This window comes from Suillus paluster (genome assembly GCF_016628075.1).
Source record: "Suillus paluster strain FC165 chromosome Unknown EDB91scaffold_9, whole genome shotgun sequence".
NCBI classification, from domain to species: domain Eukaryota; kingdom Fungi; phylum Basidiomycota; class Agaricomycetes; order Boletales; family Suillaceae; genus Suillus; species Suillus paluster.
Window position 1 is genome coordinate 921,640 of NW_024537569.1, and position 14,650 is coordinate 936,289.

General features: G+C 46.4%; 4 protein-coding genes across 4 annotated transcripts; 2 read left to right on the forward strand and 2 right to left on the reverse strand.

Moving 5' to 3' along the window:
• Window positions 1-2,893: 2,893 nt before the first annotated feature.
• On the reverse strand, window positions 2,894-5,109 carry EDB91DRAFT_1079457 (uncharacterized protein; the record flags this gene model as incomplete). The annotated part of the gene is made up of 11 exons (XM_041315129.1): window positions 2,894-3,346; window positions 3,394-3,504; window positions 3,533-3,655; window positions 3,710-3,838; window positions 3,888-4,013; window positions 4,066-4,185; window positions 4,252-4,410; window positions 4,462-4,560; window positions 4,640-4,732; window positions 4,786-4,955; window positions 5,001-5,109. 11 exons carry the CDS (start codon window positions 5,107-5,109, stop codon window positions 2,894-2,896), a joined length of 1,692 nt encoding a protein of 563 aa, XP_041180833.1.
• Window positions 5,110-6,124: 1,015 nt separating this feature from the next.
• EDB91DRAFT_1079458 (uncharacterized protein) lies at window positions 6,125-7,636 on the reverse strand (the record flags this gene model as incomplete). The annotated part of the gene is made up of 7 exons (XM_041315130.1): window positions 6,125-6,381; window positions 6,471-6,604; window positions 6,682-6,776; window positions 7,074-7,089; window positions 7,233-7,264; window positions 7,296-7,425; window positions 7,500-7,636. 7 exons carry the CDS (start codon window positions 7,634-7,636, stop codon window positions 6,125-6,127), a joined length of 801 nt encoding a protein of 266 aa, XP_041180834.1.
• A 1,464-nt stretch (window positions 7,637-9,100) lies between these two features.
• On the forward strand, window positions 9,101-9,640 carry EDB91DRAFT_1036261 (uncharacterized protein; the record flags this gene model as incomplete). The annotated part of the gene is made up of 1 exon (XM_041312811.1): window positions 9,101-9,640. A coding segment is annotated over one exon (540 nt), but the record flags the coding sequence as incomplete, so codon positions are not given.
• A 1,084-nt stretch (window positions 9,641-10,724) lies between these two features.
• EDB91DRAFT_1037369 (uncharacterized protein) lies at window positions 10,725-10,904 on the forward strand (the record flags this gene model as incomplete). Its single annotated transcript, XM_041312832.1, has 1 exon — window positions 10,725-10,904. A coding segment is annotated over one exon (180 nt), but the record flags the coding sequence as incomplete, so codon positions are not given.
• Window positions 10,905-14,650: the final 3,746 nt, after the last annotated feature.

Consider the following 14,650-nt stretch of genomic DNA (forward strand, 5'->3'; position numbering starts at 1 on the left):
TGTCTAGGGGAGTCTATCCATAGTCTCATGACATCAATAGGTTAATATCCTAGTAAGATATAAGCAAAATACTTGCAAATGGAGTGTTCAAGAAAGTACTTTGACTGTGGGAACTTTTTAGATAAATATCTGCCTGGTGCTCGGTGCTCGGTGCTTGGTAGTCAGTGCTCGGTAGTCAGTGCTCAGTGCTCGGTACTCGGTGCTCGGTGCTCGGTACTCAATATTGTAGACCGTGGGAACTTTTTCGATGAAAACCAAAGTTGTAGCCCTTGTCTAGGGGAGTCTATCCATGGTCTCACGACATCAATAGGTTAAGATCCGAGTCGGTACTCGGTACTCGGTGATTTGTGTGTATCATCTTACATTTGTATTTCTGTACACATTTCACCGAGTACTGAGTACCGAATCTCGGGTGTCGGGTGTCGGTACTTGACTCAAAACTCAAAACTCAAAACTCGAATCTTGAATCTTGAAACTCAAAACTTGCATAAATCTGAGTTTTGAATCCCAAGACTCGAATCACTGAGTACCAAGTACTGAATCTCGGGTGTCGGTACTCGGTACTCGGTACTCGGTACTCGGGTGTCGGGTGTCGGTACTCGACTCGAAACTCGACACTCGAATCTTGAATCTTGAAACTTGAAAGTCGTATAAATCTGAGTTTTGAATCCCAAGACTCGAATCACCGAGTACCGAGTACCGACACCCGAGATTTGGTACTCGGTACTCGGGTGTCGGGTGTCAGTACTCGACTCGAAACTCGTAAAAATGTATGAGTTTCCAGTTGAGGTTTGAATTTCAAGTTGAGTCTCTCTTGAGTCTCCAGTCTGGGTGTTTGGGACTCCGGTTTCGGGTTTCAGGGTTCAGTACTCAGTACTCATTACTTGGTGAATGTCAGACATGGTGTATTCAGGCTTTCTGGTATCTATCTACTTGACGAAGATGTTTCGATTGACAAGCACTGTGGTGAAACGTGACTGTGATCTTATTAGTATCACTCGTCGCTGAGTCTGAGTCGACATGAGGCAGCTCTCTGGTTCTCTTTCAGCGCTTTTGTGGATATAGTATACCAATACCTAGGCCTATCTGTCTATATGATACGTATCTGGGCCCACCCGTCTGTCTAATATTACCTGATGTCGGCCCACCCATCTAGGTAAAATTCCCAACTTCGGCCCACCCGTCTATGTAATATTTCCCTATGCGGCCCACCCGTCCATGTAATAAATAATTCACCTCACCCTCAGGCCCACCCGTCTATCTAATATTAACCCACATCGGCCCACCCGTCTATATAATAAATATTTCACCTCACCCTCGGCCCACCCGTCTATCTAATATACCCCTACATCGGCCCACCCGTCTATGTAATAAATAATTCGCCTCACCCTCGGCCCACCTGTCTACCTAATAATACCCCACATCGGCCCACCCGTCTAAGTAAAATACCCCACATCGGCCCACCTGTCTATCTAATATTTCCCTACGTCAGCCCACCTGTCCATCTAATATTTCTGTCATGAATGTTACCAACTGCATCTAAATTTCGATTATCAAACCCTAAGTCACCTTATCCGATAAGATTAGATTAGATAGATCCCTGATAAGATAAGATGGATAACCGATTAACGATCACTATCTTGAATTCACATCTATGCTATATCGACGTCATCCATCTATATCTGTAACCCTAGACATACGAACTCATCACATCCTTAGAAGTCCTACGATTAGGCAACGGGTTACATCATAAGCATCTACATGCCTCTATGATCGAACCATAACCGAGAGTCCTTTACGAGTTATCTCTCGAAGAGTCATCATCCTTTCACATCGCACACCTTCACTTCTCATGACATGTTAAGAGTTACCTCTGTCATTCACCGAACCCCTTACATCAGAACCTGTTGCACAGTCACAGCTAAACCCTGAACCCCTATCACAGAAGCATCGCTCATAGAGAAGCATGCTCATTACCGAAGACCCTGGAGAAACCCTTAGATACGATCGTACCCGATACATCTCCAGATCCTATCTCCTATCGAGATCCTTAATCACCGCTTGAGACTTCTAGTCACAGAACTCTCTCACACCCTTCTTAATCTCCGTCTACCCTGAATAGAAGCAGTCCCTGAGAACCCTGCTTAATTACCAATACCCTTAACCCTATGAACCCTCTACCCTTTCCCTCTTGTAGTTGATTGGTTGATAAGACGCCCTATACCCTAGGTGCAATGTTATGACCGTATATAGTTATATCACAACCTTTCATACTCAGCTATCTCCGCCTAGAGAGTAGTATATAGTTTAGGTCGTAGTCAGTAGTACTCCTTAGACTTAACCTCCTCGTTTCTACGTCATCGTAGGGCCTAGACGTTCCCTCTCAAATCTATCCTTGCCTTATCCTCTTCAGACTGAGTCCTGTGGTGTGATCCATACTCCAGACACCTACTAGTTAGGTTAAGGGACGCTGGTCATAACAATTTCCCTACGTCAGCCCACCCATCTATGTAATAAATATTCCACCGCTCCCTCAGCCCATCCGTCTACAAAATAATACTAATACGTCAGCCCACCCGTCTATATAATAATATTTGCTATACATCTCTCCTCAGGTCTATAATATATGTCAATCCTACTCTACATATTACCCACATGGGCCCACCCATCTCCATAATAATATTTCTCCCGGCCCATCCGCCATCATCGATGATATATATAACATCAGCATAGATGGGCCCACCCGTCAACATTGGAAATAATATTTCTCCCGGCCCACCCATCAACCTCGGGAATATACATAACATCGGCCCATAATCCACTGGCCCATATTACACGGGATATTATGTAGGTCGGGTGACCCGTATAGTACGGGATTTGTCACTGAAGGGGCTCATTGAGGTGCAGTCATCTTGAAGTTCTTGTGCTTTGAGAATGAATCAAAGGCTTGTTTACGATTCATTCCGAATTTCTTCTCAGCGATGAGGTTGCCAGAAAAGAGATTAAAGACATAGCAACTCTCCTTGGCGTCGCTGGATGTAAGAAGACACTGGACTTCACCTTCAAGCACTTTCATGTGAGGTGGGATTAACTTGAAGTCGATAGCTGTGGGCCATCCAAACATTAGTACTCGCTGGAGAAGCACTTCGCTCCAACGACACTTTGTGATTTCCAGGCAGATCTCGAGCTCTGTGTGAGCAACAGATACTGAAAATTGACCGTCAGCAGTGAGGTGAGCCTGGCGTGCATCAAGCAACTCTTGAAGCTGAGAACTAATATTAGTGGGAAGATTTTCGAAGCACCCATCTTGTGGGCATTTGAATAGTCCAGTGGCACGATCCTGTACCTTTTTATCACCATCAACCAGCAATAAGATCATGTGAGAATTCTTACACTGACGTCTACATTTCCATTGGTTTGTCCTGATGGTGGGGTCGTCTGCTGTTCAGTGATATCAGGCTCATCTTCAGATTCCTGTGTTGCAACCGTTAGTGAAAAGAATGTCTGACAATGGAGAAAATAGCTATCAGACCACAATCATGACACGTTTGCGCTTGAATTTGGCAGGTATATTCTCTGATGCCTCAACCCCTGTGCGCTGAACCTCCGCCGATATCAACTCATTAAACTCATCATCCGAACTGTTGTCAGCGTTCTGTGATACATACTGCTCAATCAGAACATATAGTTGTAACACAAACGAACACACCTTATTGCCCTTTGGAGGCTCCTTTGCCAGTAGGCTTGAAGCAGCCTTCGTACCAGAGGACTTGGGACATGCCCTGGATCCTTTTGACTTTAGATTGGTGATGGGTACCTTCATAACAGCCTTCTTTTCCTGGAACATGGCATGTGTTAGCGGTGTCCAACACGATAAACAGCCTTACTATAGCTATAATGTCAGCAGGTTTCTTCTTGGCGATTTTCTTGGGAGCCTTCTTCACTGACGCTGGTGTGTCATCGACACCCTCTTCACTCTCAGGTTCAAAGTCAAAGTCGTCCTGATCATCAGGCTTATGTCCATCAGGCAAGTCCAGCATCCTCCAAGACACGACAATGACTTACTATAGCAGGGGCTGTTTTCTTTTGGGTAGTCTTCCTAGCAATCTTCTTGGGAGCCTTCTTTACTGGCACCGGTGCGTGGTTGACGTCTTCTTCACTCTCGGGTTCAATGTCAAGGTTGTTCTAATCGTCAGGCTTATGTCCATCAGGCAAGTCCAGCATATCCTCCAAGACACAACAATGACTTACTATAGCAGGGGCCGTTTTCTTTTGGGTAGTCTTCCTAGCGATCTTCTTGAGAGCCTTCTTCACTGGCACCAGTGCGTGGTTGATGTCCCCTTCACTCTCAGGTTCGATGTCAAGGTTATCCTCATCATCAGGCTCATTACCTTCCTCATTGTGGCAGTCCTGTAATGTTAGTGGTATGATACTGTAGCTTATTATTATGAAAGATGATACCTTGTTCCATGAATCATTAAGTCGGTACTTAGCATTGTGCTTCTGATTGAGAAGCATACGTTTGAGGACATCATGAATCAGCCATCCATCTGCAAACTGCTGAAAGAATGGAAATTTAATCTGGACCTTTGTATCTGAGTGAGCAAATATCCAACCAGGGACTTGTCAGAGTACTCACCTCTAATACGACTTCATTGATAAGCGATGGGGGTTGTTGTCGAAAGGTCTTCTTCCGTTCCAATGTTGAGTTCGCAATAATGTGAATTTCATGCTAGAATATGTGATTAGCAAGTCAATGGTGATAGATTGAGCGCATATATCCACCATATAGCCATTGTAGCGTCCCTTGTCACCCTTCAGCCCCATTGCATCTCGGAGACTGTATCCACCAGCTGAAACCTTGCCAGCTGCACCCTGTGGTTTTGGAATAAGGTGCTTTCCGGAATGTAGAGCCGGGAGTGCATGCTTGCGGTGATCCACAACTACAGTAGTGCCTGAGCATTGACACGACTCTGCAAATCACAGACAGAATCACATACCATGAGGCCTGATAGTTGCCCATTTGGAAGTTGCATCTACACGTGTAATGGGACTGGAAATACGAGTGGATTTACCCTTTGAAATCTTTTGGGATGATTTAGAGACCATGGCTAGTGAGCGAAAGGGGTAAACACGTCCAAAGACGCGACACATCATGACCATTTCTGTAAAATTATGTAATACCTATAATTGGAAACCTCAGGCTGCTTACGAGTTGGATCATGTGCTGACTCTTGACATCCAGCTTCGACTAGCTCGAGAGTCAGTGACACGATCTATTGGGCTGGGCTGGGCCGAGCATTAGCTCAGGACGGGATGCAAGCAGGTGGAGCCGCTGGGTGGGCGGGACAACTGCTTATGAATTCGATCGTGTCTAATAACTCTTCGAGTAGCAATAATTGGGACGGTAAAGTGCCATTGATAGGGCAGGCTATAAAACATATGACTAAACAATTTACTAGGAGCAAAATTACGGTGTGATAAAATCAAAGGGAGTGGTGGGCGGGTATAAAGAAAATTGTTTGAGCGAGTGAGGAGTGTAACGAACGACGAACTCGATGTTGTGGCAGAGAGGAAAGAACAAATGGAGGAAGCGAACAGCGCAGCCGCTCAGCTGGACGCATGGTGCCGGGATATCCTGGCGACATGGGTGAGGGCTGTGTATGGGACATAGTGGTACTGCTTAAAAGCATCCTTGACTTTGGGGGGAATGGCTGTAGTGAGGCTTGTTAGAGACTGCATTTCAGAACGGACAAATATGAGGAAATGGACGGTGCGGCAGGAGAAATCCTTGCCCAAAAGAGACACAAGTGCCCTATAGGCTGATGGTACGGTACGGTGTGGTGAGCACGCTACGGCTGTAACCGCTTGACAAGTGCATCGTGCATGTAATATATGGTACGGAGTATGCAAAAGGGCGGTAGGATGACTCACGCAAACTCAGTGCGCTCACTTTGTGCCCTGGTTGGAGAGCAGGTAAGGTGAGACATTTAGACTCTTCCTTAGCACTTGCTATATTTGCCCGAATCCGTTCAACAGCTGCAGGGTCTGCGATTAAGGCCTGCTGAGGGGCAGGAGCTCTGGCCAGTAAAAGGATGCTGTGAGCTTCGCCACACTCGGCAATTCATGCCCTTAAGGCAGCAATTTCATCTGCAGGTGTGGTAGCGACTTGGCGCTGAGCAGCTGCAGGCTGCGCTAATGTCGGCTGTGGTGGAGGCGGCTGAGCTGGCTGGGGAGCCGAATTAGTCGCTGCAGCGCGCACGACTGGGGGCCGAGCCTGCTGAGAAGCGGGCTGCTGAATGCCCTGCATGCTTGGTTGCTGTGCAGTGATTGCATCGGCGGAGTGAGGATGACCAGGGTGAGAACAGAGCCATTGCAGGTCTACAGAAATATGTAAGAAGGCTGTCTAGAGAAATAGCGTGTGGCTTACCTAACGGGTGAGTGTCGTACGACCGATATGAAGAACGTACGGACATCGCCGAAGATATTAGCATGGGCACGAGCAGCAGGCTGCTGGAAAGCACTGTACGTCCTGGCCGCACAAGGTGCCAATACCGAATCGATGTTGTGTTGTTGCTGCACATGGGTAACAGATAGGAGAAGACTGGTCAGATGGAGAAAGTGAAGTGTGGAGTTATTCGAGGATGCTACCAGATCATAAGTGTGAGCGCGCCAACCTACAGCGCCACCAACACCTCCCTGGTGCTGAAGTTGACGTCGTCTGAGACCTCCTCAATGTGGTTGCACAGCTGGCACCTCACAAGCAGTAGTATAACCTAGAATGACATGTAAAGTTAGTAGTAAATTTTTTTTGAGTGTTCCCAGGGCGTCTTAGCACTCAGGGACCTAGAAGCACAAGATAACGGTGGACGGTGTAGGGAGTATCCCTACGCTAGGCTCGTATCCACCACTTTTCCGATGCATCAGACGTCCATCCGACACCTATCCATTCCATCCGATACACATCTGCTTTTCAGATGACATGCAGATACCTTCGGATCTCCCCCTATAGCTCGCACATCCACCACATCTGTCCTGTCCACGTCCATTCTACCTCATTGGTACGTACTCACACGCATTTTCTTGTTACTGACTGAACACAGACATATCCTCTCACACCTCATTGTATTTTTTGGATAGCTTATGGCATGGTCTATACTTGCTACCTATATATCTATGTTCCTTGAAAATACTGTACCCTATAAGCATGGAGGGTTTCGGAAAATACTTACTTCATGTAACTTTCTCCCACTTTTCCTGCACCCTACCAGAAGATCGCTTTGACTTATACTCACTATCCATCTAACCTTTAAATGAACTTCCTTCAACTTTGATTCACATCTCGTCCAATCCACAAGTGCCATCCACTCCATCCAACGAATCTGTACGTTTCGCATCCTATCCGCTTCATCCGCTTTTGCAGATCTTTCATCCTGTAGGGTCGTTTTAGACAGAGACTAGTATTCCCCAGTAGCAATCCCCTTAAGGGTCGAATGCACTTGTTCCCAAGCAAGGCAGCAGGCAGCGAAGACCCAACTGTGTAGTAGATCAATTTCTCTCTGCTGCACTTGTTGTACCCACAACGGTCATGGATCAGAGCCTGAGCGTCTGAAACTGTCCCACTAAGGGGAGCCATGCGTGGTGCTCGTATTGGCAACTGGAATGAGGCTTCGAACGCCCAGTGGTACTAACTGAAGAACAAGAACACGAAGTTTGAAAACTTGGTTCAACAAGATCACGTGACTTTCAAACTCCACTGGCAAATTCTGACAGCACGCTGAATGATCAACAATGTTTAATGTCAGCCAGCACATGCGCGCCAGTATCTCCTAGACTCTGCAACGTGTATTGTCTCCTCTTGCTGGCATTTATTCTCAGCTAAATGCAACGACTCAACCAACAACTAGTATGTTCTATCTGATGTTGTATTCTAACCACTTTTCTTCACTAGCGAACCAGTATGCTCGCAACCACGGAAAAACACTGTTTGTGATATACCATCTTCAAATGCTTGTGTTCGAGGGAGCAAGGACTCTCTGGGGTTGTCACCACTGTGAGTACTCGCCTGCGCTATGTTTTCTTCTTCCTGTCCTTCTCCTTCTGCCTACCAATTCCCAGCAGAGAATCAACGCTGATCACAGACCCACAAACGACACAGCAGAGTCCACCATGCCTACCTCAACGCGTCCAACACAGTCCAAGTCACTTCAATGGCTACTTCATTGTTGGTACTGAAAGTCAGCATTGCTCTGGGTTGCTACTAACACTGCAGTCTTGGATGACAGCGGCTGCCCACATACTTTAGAGCAGTAAATAAAGTGTCCAATTAATTTATAACCATAGCCTAATGTTACCAAAAGTCTTGTCTTCATGGGTTCGGAACATACCCATACAGGGCATCATAGACCATCTTGCGAATCACAGTGAGGATCTCAGTTGGAAGACGGCACATGAGTCACCACTGCACCCCATGCTGCTAGCATGGAGAGATATTGTCCTGGTGTGTTCTGTATCTACCTCCCTTTTAAATTCCCATGCTCTATGGCCAATAACTGTGGCCAGGAGGTTTTGAAACGCTGCAGGCACCCTGGATGCTACAAATTCCTCAAACAGGAGACTCGAAGAAAACACTATGCTCGTATCAATCCCAATGATATACTGCCATCTGACTTGGGTAGCGATTCAGATATGGATGACTCGGATGAACACTCAGATGAAGATGAAGATGCCCAAGTTGGCACTGCTATTGTGGCACCTGTGGGTGATCCTATGGTTGTTGACTGGCTTTCACAGGATGCAAGTGATGAGGAAGATTTGAGGTTAGCAGCCTCAGAAGGCGATCAAGACATTCCAGATCTCTCACATGATATGGTTCACTCATCCGCGTCATCTGATGGTGTTGTTGAGGAGGCTGAAGAGTTTGTGTTCAACAAAGGGGATAATGACCCTCTCATTCAGCATACATTAGAAGAGATGCTCCAGCAGCTGCGAGACTGGCGTGTTCCTGAATGGGAAATCAATTTGTATGAGCACTGTACGTTGTTGCTAAATCCATCACTGTCCACACTTTGAGTTTTCAATATCAATAGGGAATTTGCTTCTCACCGATGAAGACAAGGATAATATCAGGGCATTTCAATTAAAAATCACCTGTAACATGCCTCGACGTGTTTTCAACCACATGCACAATACATTTCGCCACAAGATAACCATTGATTCAGAATGGGTCATTCTACATAGGGTCGCAATCCTGTCTGGCATCCAGCCTATTAACTATCATTGCTGTATCAACTCATGCATCGCCTACACCAATGACTATGCGGACCTCGATGATTGTCCTTTCTGTGACGAGCCACGGCACTTGTTGAATGGACAACCACAACACATATTCTCCTATATTCCCCTTATCCCTCGTCTTCAGGCACTGTTTCAGAGCCCGTCTACCATTGGTCGCTTGTCTTATTGCCGAGGCTATGAGCATGAACCTGGCTTGATACATGATGTCTTTGATGGTCAGTGGTACCGCACACTCCTTCAGAAGCATGTTGTCGTGGATGGTGTCGAGCAAGACCATACATACTTCTCTGGAAAGCATGATATTGCTTTATCCCTTGCTGCAGATGGGTTCCTGTTGTTTGATCGGAGGCGTAGTGGGCCATCTGCTACTCCCATTATCCTGCAGAATCTCAACCTGCCACCACAGTCACGAACCCACCTTGAGAATATCATTTGCGTTGGTATCATACCGGGCCCCCACTCAACCCAAGGACATAGCTTCATTTCTCACTCCCTTGGATAACAAGCTTGCAGATCTTGCAATGGGTGTCAAAACATTTGATTCCTCAGATTTGTCTAACTTCTACCTCTACGCATTTCTAATTTTCAAGAATGGCGACATCGTTGCGATTGAAAAGCTGCTTGACATGAAAGGTCACAACAGCTACTGCCCATGTCAGTCATGTAAAATCAAGGGTGTTCAAAATATCACTGCTGGAGGCAAGGTCTACTATTCACCACTGACAACACCGCAATGTGAACATCAAACTCGACCATCTGCAGATCCCCGCCAACTACAGATGCATACCCATCATCATTTTATCTCTGTTGTAGAGAAAATCGACTCAGCTCAATCACAGAGGGAGAAAAACAACATCATGAAGCACTATGGCATACGAGGCCCACCTGCACTCCACCGTGTTGGTTCCTTGAACTATGCAATATGTGCTCCTTGGGAATGAATGCACCTTCTCCTCGAGAATGTGGTTCCTGGCCTTGTCAAGCTCTGGACAGGGAACTATGAGCTTGTGCCTCATATCTGGGAGGAAATTGGTCAAGAAACTGTTAATGCGATCAAAACAATTCCCGCATCCTTCATCCGCGTTCTTGGAAATATTGCTGAGAACCGCTCAAGTTTTACAGCCGAATCATGGGGCTTTTGGTTCATTTACCTGGCACCCATCTTGTTGAAAGACCGCTTTCCAGATGACAAGTATTATGTACATATGTGCAAGCTTGTTAAGCTGATGAAAAGTACCATTAAGCTTGAGTTGACAACAGATGAAGTTGATGAATTAGAAGAAGGGTTTGCACAGTGGGTCCAGGAGTACAAAGAGTGAGTATGTTCAACTGTCAAGTTATCACCTGCTGACCTGTACTTTTATGTCAGGTACTATTATCAATATGAAGAAGACCATCTTTCAACATGCACACTGCCCATTCACGGCTTGCTCCACGTGGCCAATGACGTAAAGAACTCAGGTCCTGTCTGGGTTCACTGGACTTTCGTCATGGAGCGCTTTTGCCATTTTGTGAAGTCAAACATCCGATCATGCCGTCACCCTTGGAGCCAACTCTCACGACATATCTTGTATACTGCATACTTGAGTCAGCTCCGGACCAAATTTGATTTAGAGGATGAGCTTGAAACAATGAGTTATCGGAGAGCGCCTGGACTTCAAAGGAATGAAGTAATGATTGATGGATGTACGTGTTCAATTTTATTGTGGGGGTGATACTGAATGTACATCTACTAGATCCTGATCAGGTACTCCGAGCACCTCATCGTCTCACTCATACACCAGATGCAGACACACGAAGATGAATTGGTATATATTTGCTGCCATTTTTCAGAATAGACATGGCTGGAGTCAAGTCGTTGCCTTACTGCCGAAGAATATGCAAATCTGGGGAAAGATGCAAATTGTTGGTGGTGATAACATCCAGACATCACTCACTCTCAAGAAAGCAACTTGTAACATGGAAACATACAGAAACAATAGTTACATTTGTGTGCGTGCAATCAGTACAACGTGGTTGTGACAACATATGTACTGACCCAACTCAGTATGAGGTTACTTATGATGGTGGACACACTGTCATCTCTTACGGGCGTTTAGATCAGATCCTAGTTTGTGACCTTGGACCTGATGCAATCTGGGGTGAACTTTGTAACACCTCTTGTATCCTTGCACTGGTTACTCCCTGCCAAACATATGGAGCCGATGCATCAAAGGATGTTGTTGAATTCAGAGCATATGCCCAACCTGTTATTATGACATTCGTAATGTCAAAGCTACCGTGGGATGTGTAGAAACAAGGAGGAAATGGGGAATCATTGATCGCAGTACTAGCTTGGTAAATGCAGTCTTCGACAACCAAGATGCTACGTTGGCCAGCTCAGTTTGACTAGTTTCCCTAACTTATAGATTGCTTTTTGCGTTACCATGGGTGTCCAATGCGACCATGTGTGATATACAGTAATATAACTATAATGCACTGAAAATCGGTTCACATGCACTGAAAAACAGTGCGTCAAAACTGTTTCAACTAAAATTCAGTGGTTGCGAAGATGCACTGAATTTCCAGGGCAACTGAAGTTCAGTGGTCAAATCCACTGAAGGAATGGCATTGTGGTGTTTGCTCCCTAACGACGAAGGACAGCGTAGACTTGAGCGATTGAGAGGGTTGATGAGAGGACAAGTCTTGGTCCGAGTGTCACTGTTTCAAGTGATCGTGCTTTTTCTATTTTACCTATCTATTTGTTATCTATCTTATCACAAGCTTCATACATCGCAATAGTATTTAGAGTCGCGAAACTGTACTGAAAGCTACTTAGTATTCTTCCAATCTATCCGGACTGGTATCTGGTTACTTGCGATAGAGTCTCTAAGTTGTGCCGTCATCTAAAGTCTTACCAACTTCTACCTGCCGTCACATATTTTTAACCTTCAACCAACCCATCTCCTTTTCTTGACTCTTTCAAAAACAATATAACCATTCGACAAACTGGTCTGGCCCACCATGTTACTCGAATAACCCACATATACACAGAATGACTTCGACTTCTACCTATAATCTCCGATTGCGAACACGCGCTAGAGCCAGCTCTGTTGGCACGCCTGCAGAAGAAAAGAATTTCAAGGTAAGTGATGAGTTCGGCAATCTCGTCGTTAACCTACTATCTAGCGCGAAAACCCCGGTGGAGGGCCCGAGCCGAAAGGCTGTGCTGCCCAACTCTGGGGGATCCCCCTTAACCTTGGTGGGGCGGTCCACGGAAAGTGAGACCGAAAGAGAGACCTCATCTGTACCTAAATCTGTTCGCTTGTATAGCGATGTGGTTAGTGTGCGTAGCCCCAGAATCAACCCCTCGGTTGACTGGGAGAATAACATAGCTATAGATGCAGTTCTTAGCGTGGAAATAGCAGATGAAAATGAAAACAACTCACCTGCTGAAAGGACGAACGGGAACATGATGTTCGAAACGGCGAACGAAAGAGTGAGCCGTCTAGCGATGAAGAGGGTGGTGACGACCACACCTGGACTACGATCCGTCGTAAGAGAAATTCCAGGACAGAGACTCCTGGATCACTGACCAGTGAGCAAAGAAAAGCGGTCAGCGAAGCTGAATGAAGACTCACCGAGTCAGAACGAAAGAAACTCGAGAAACAAAAGAATAGTGTCAATCAGAACCCTACCGATACGGAGACTTCAGACACAGAGTCAAGAGGCGAATGACCATCCAAGGGAAAAGGAGTGGACCCTCAGAACTGGGGCGCTATAACCTTGGAAGAAGAAATAGACATAGAAGAACAAAGGGCGGCTCTGGCGTCCTATAAGCTAGCCAAAGACATAACTCGACCATCAGTTACAGCATCCGATACTGGCGGAGAGACGGACACAGATGCAGGAGGACTGATTCAGAAAAAATGAACAGATGACCGCCTAGCGCAAGCGGCTGAGAACAAGAGGGCTATAGATGCCGCAGTCGCTAAAGCCGAAAGTCGGCTACGCAAAGAATATGAGAAAAAGATAAAAGAGCTTATGAAAAGTAAGAACCAACCTGAGAGAACCTCCAGAAAAACCCGCCTAGTGGACCCAGTCAGAACCTTGGTAGACAAGGTGGTCAACCCCACATCAGACAGACACGAGAGGAGGTGCACCCCCCAAGCAATGGAACCAGTTCACCAGGTGGCGCCTAGGTCCTATATAGGTCAGGCGCTGGGGAGAATTGGCAAAAGAAATGGAGGAGATCCAGACTCCTCCGACTCGGAAAGTGAAACCTCGTCTAGCAGCTCGGAGAGCTTGAGCATAAACCATAGCTTGGCCCGTTCAAGTGATGGCGCTGCCGGAAGAAGGAATAAGCGAAAATTGAAGAGGAGAAAATCCAAACGAAAGAGTGAGACAACTCTGAAGCCAATCCCACCTACCTCGTATGATGGTGCTGTGGACTCCAGAGCATTCCATAGGTTCATCACTGAAGGAACCGCCTATGTGGAAGACGGTAAGGTGGAATCGAAAAAACGAGTCTTCGTGCTGTCGCACTACTTGAAGGGCAAAGCACATGAGTTTTACATATGTGAGGTGTTGGGAGACCCTTACCGTTGGCGGCTCCAGGAGTTCTTCACCGAGATGTTCAACTACTGTTTCCCCATAAACTTCAGGATGAAACAAAGAGAGAAGTTGAAACGCTGCTTTCAGAATGACAAGCCTGTACGAGACTACATATACGAACTCAACAAACTCTGGAATATGATTGGGGACATTGATGACTGAGACCGGGTGACTCGTCTATGGACTGGGTTGAACACTGAAATTCAGCAAGAACTCTGGAAAAAGGAGTTAAATCCGGAAATATCTACCTTTAAAGAGGTACAGGTGGCAGCAGAAATCATCGAAATAGCTCACTCAGTCCCTCAAGGGAGAGAGAGAGAAAGATGAAATGGTCGAAAGGAAAAACCAGCTATAACAGTGGGATCCAACGCCATAACTCCTGCGAGACCCCCGTTCAAAGCCTGGACCACCAGACCCGCAGGGTCGTCGAGAAGGCCAAGGGAAAGGCAAGCGAACCAACCGGATAATATCCGGGCCCAAAGACCCAATGGAGGGGGATTCGATAGAGGGGCCGGCAAGAATGTCAATAGACCGGGAGATGCCCTAAGCCCAGCTGAGCGGGACTGCCACCGGGTAGAAGGCAGATGCTTTGTTTGCGGGGAACTAGGGCACGTCTCTCGACTGTGCCCCAAGAATACGCACGTCAAATCGGACGTACCTAACAGACCCCCTGGAATACCCAGCTTCAGGGTTCACATCGCCCAGAGCGATGAAGAACGAATGAGATGACTAACAGAGACAACGGAACCTGCAGAAGGGG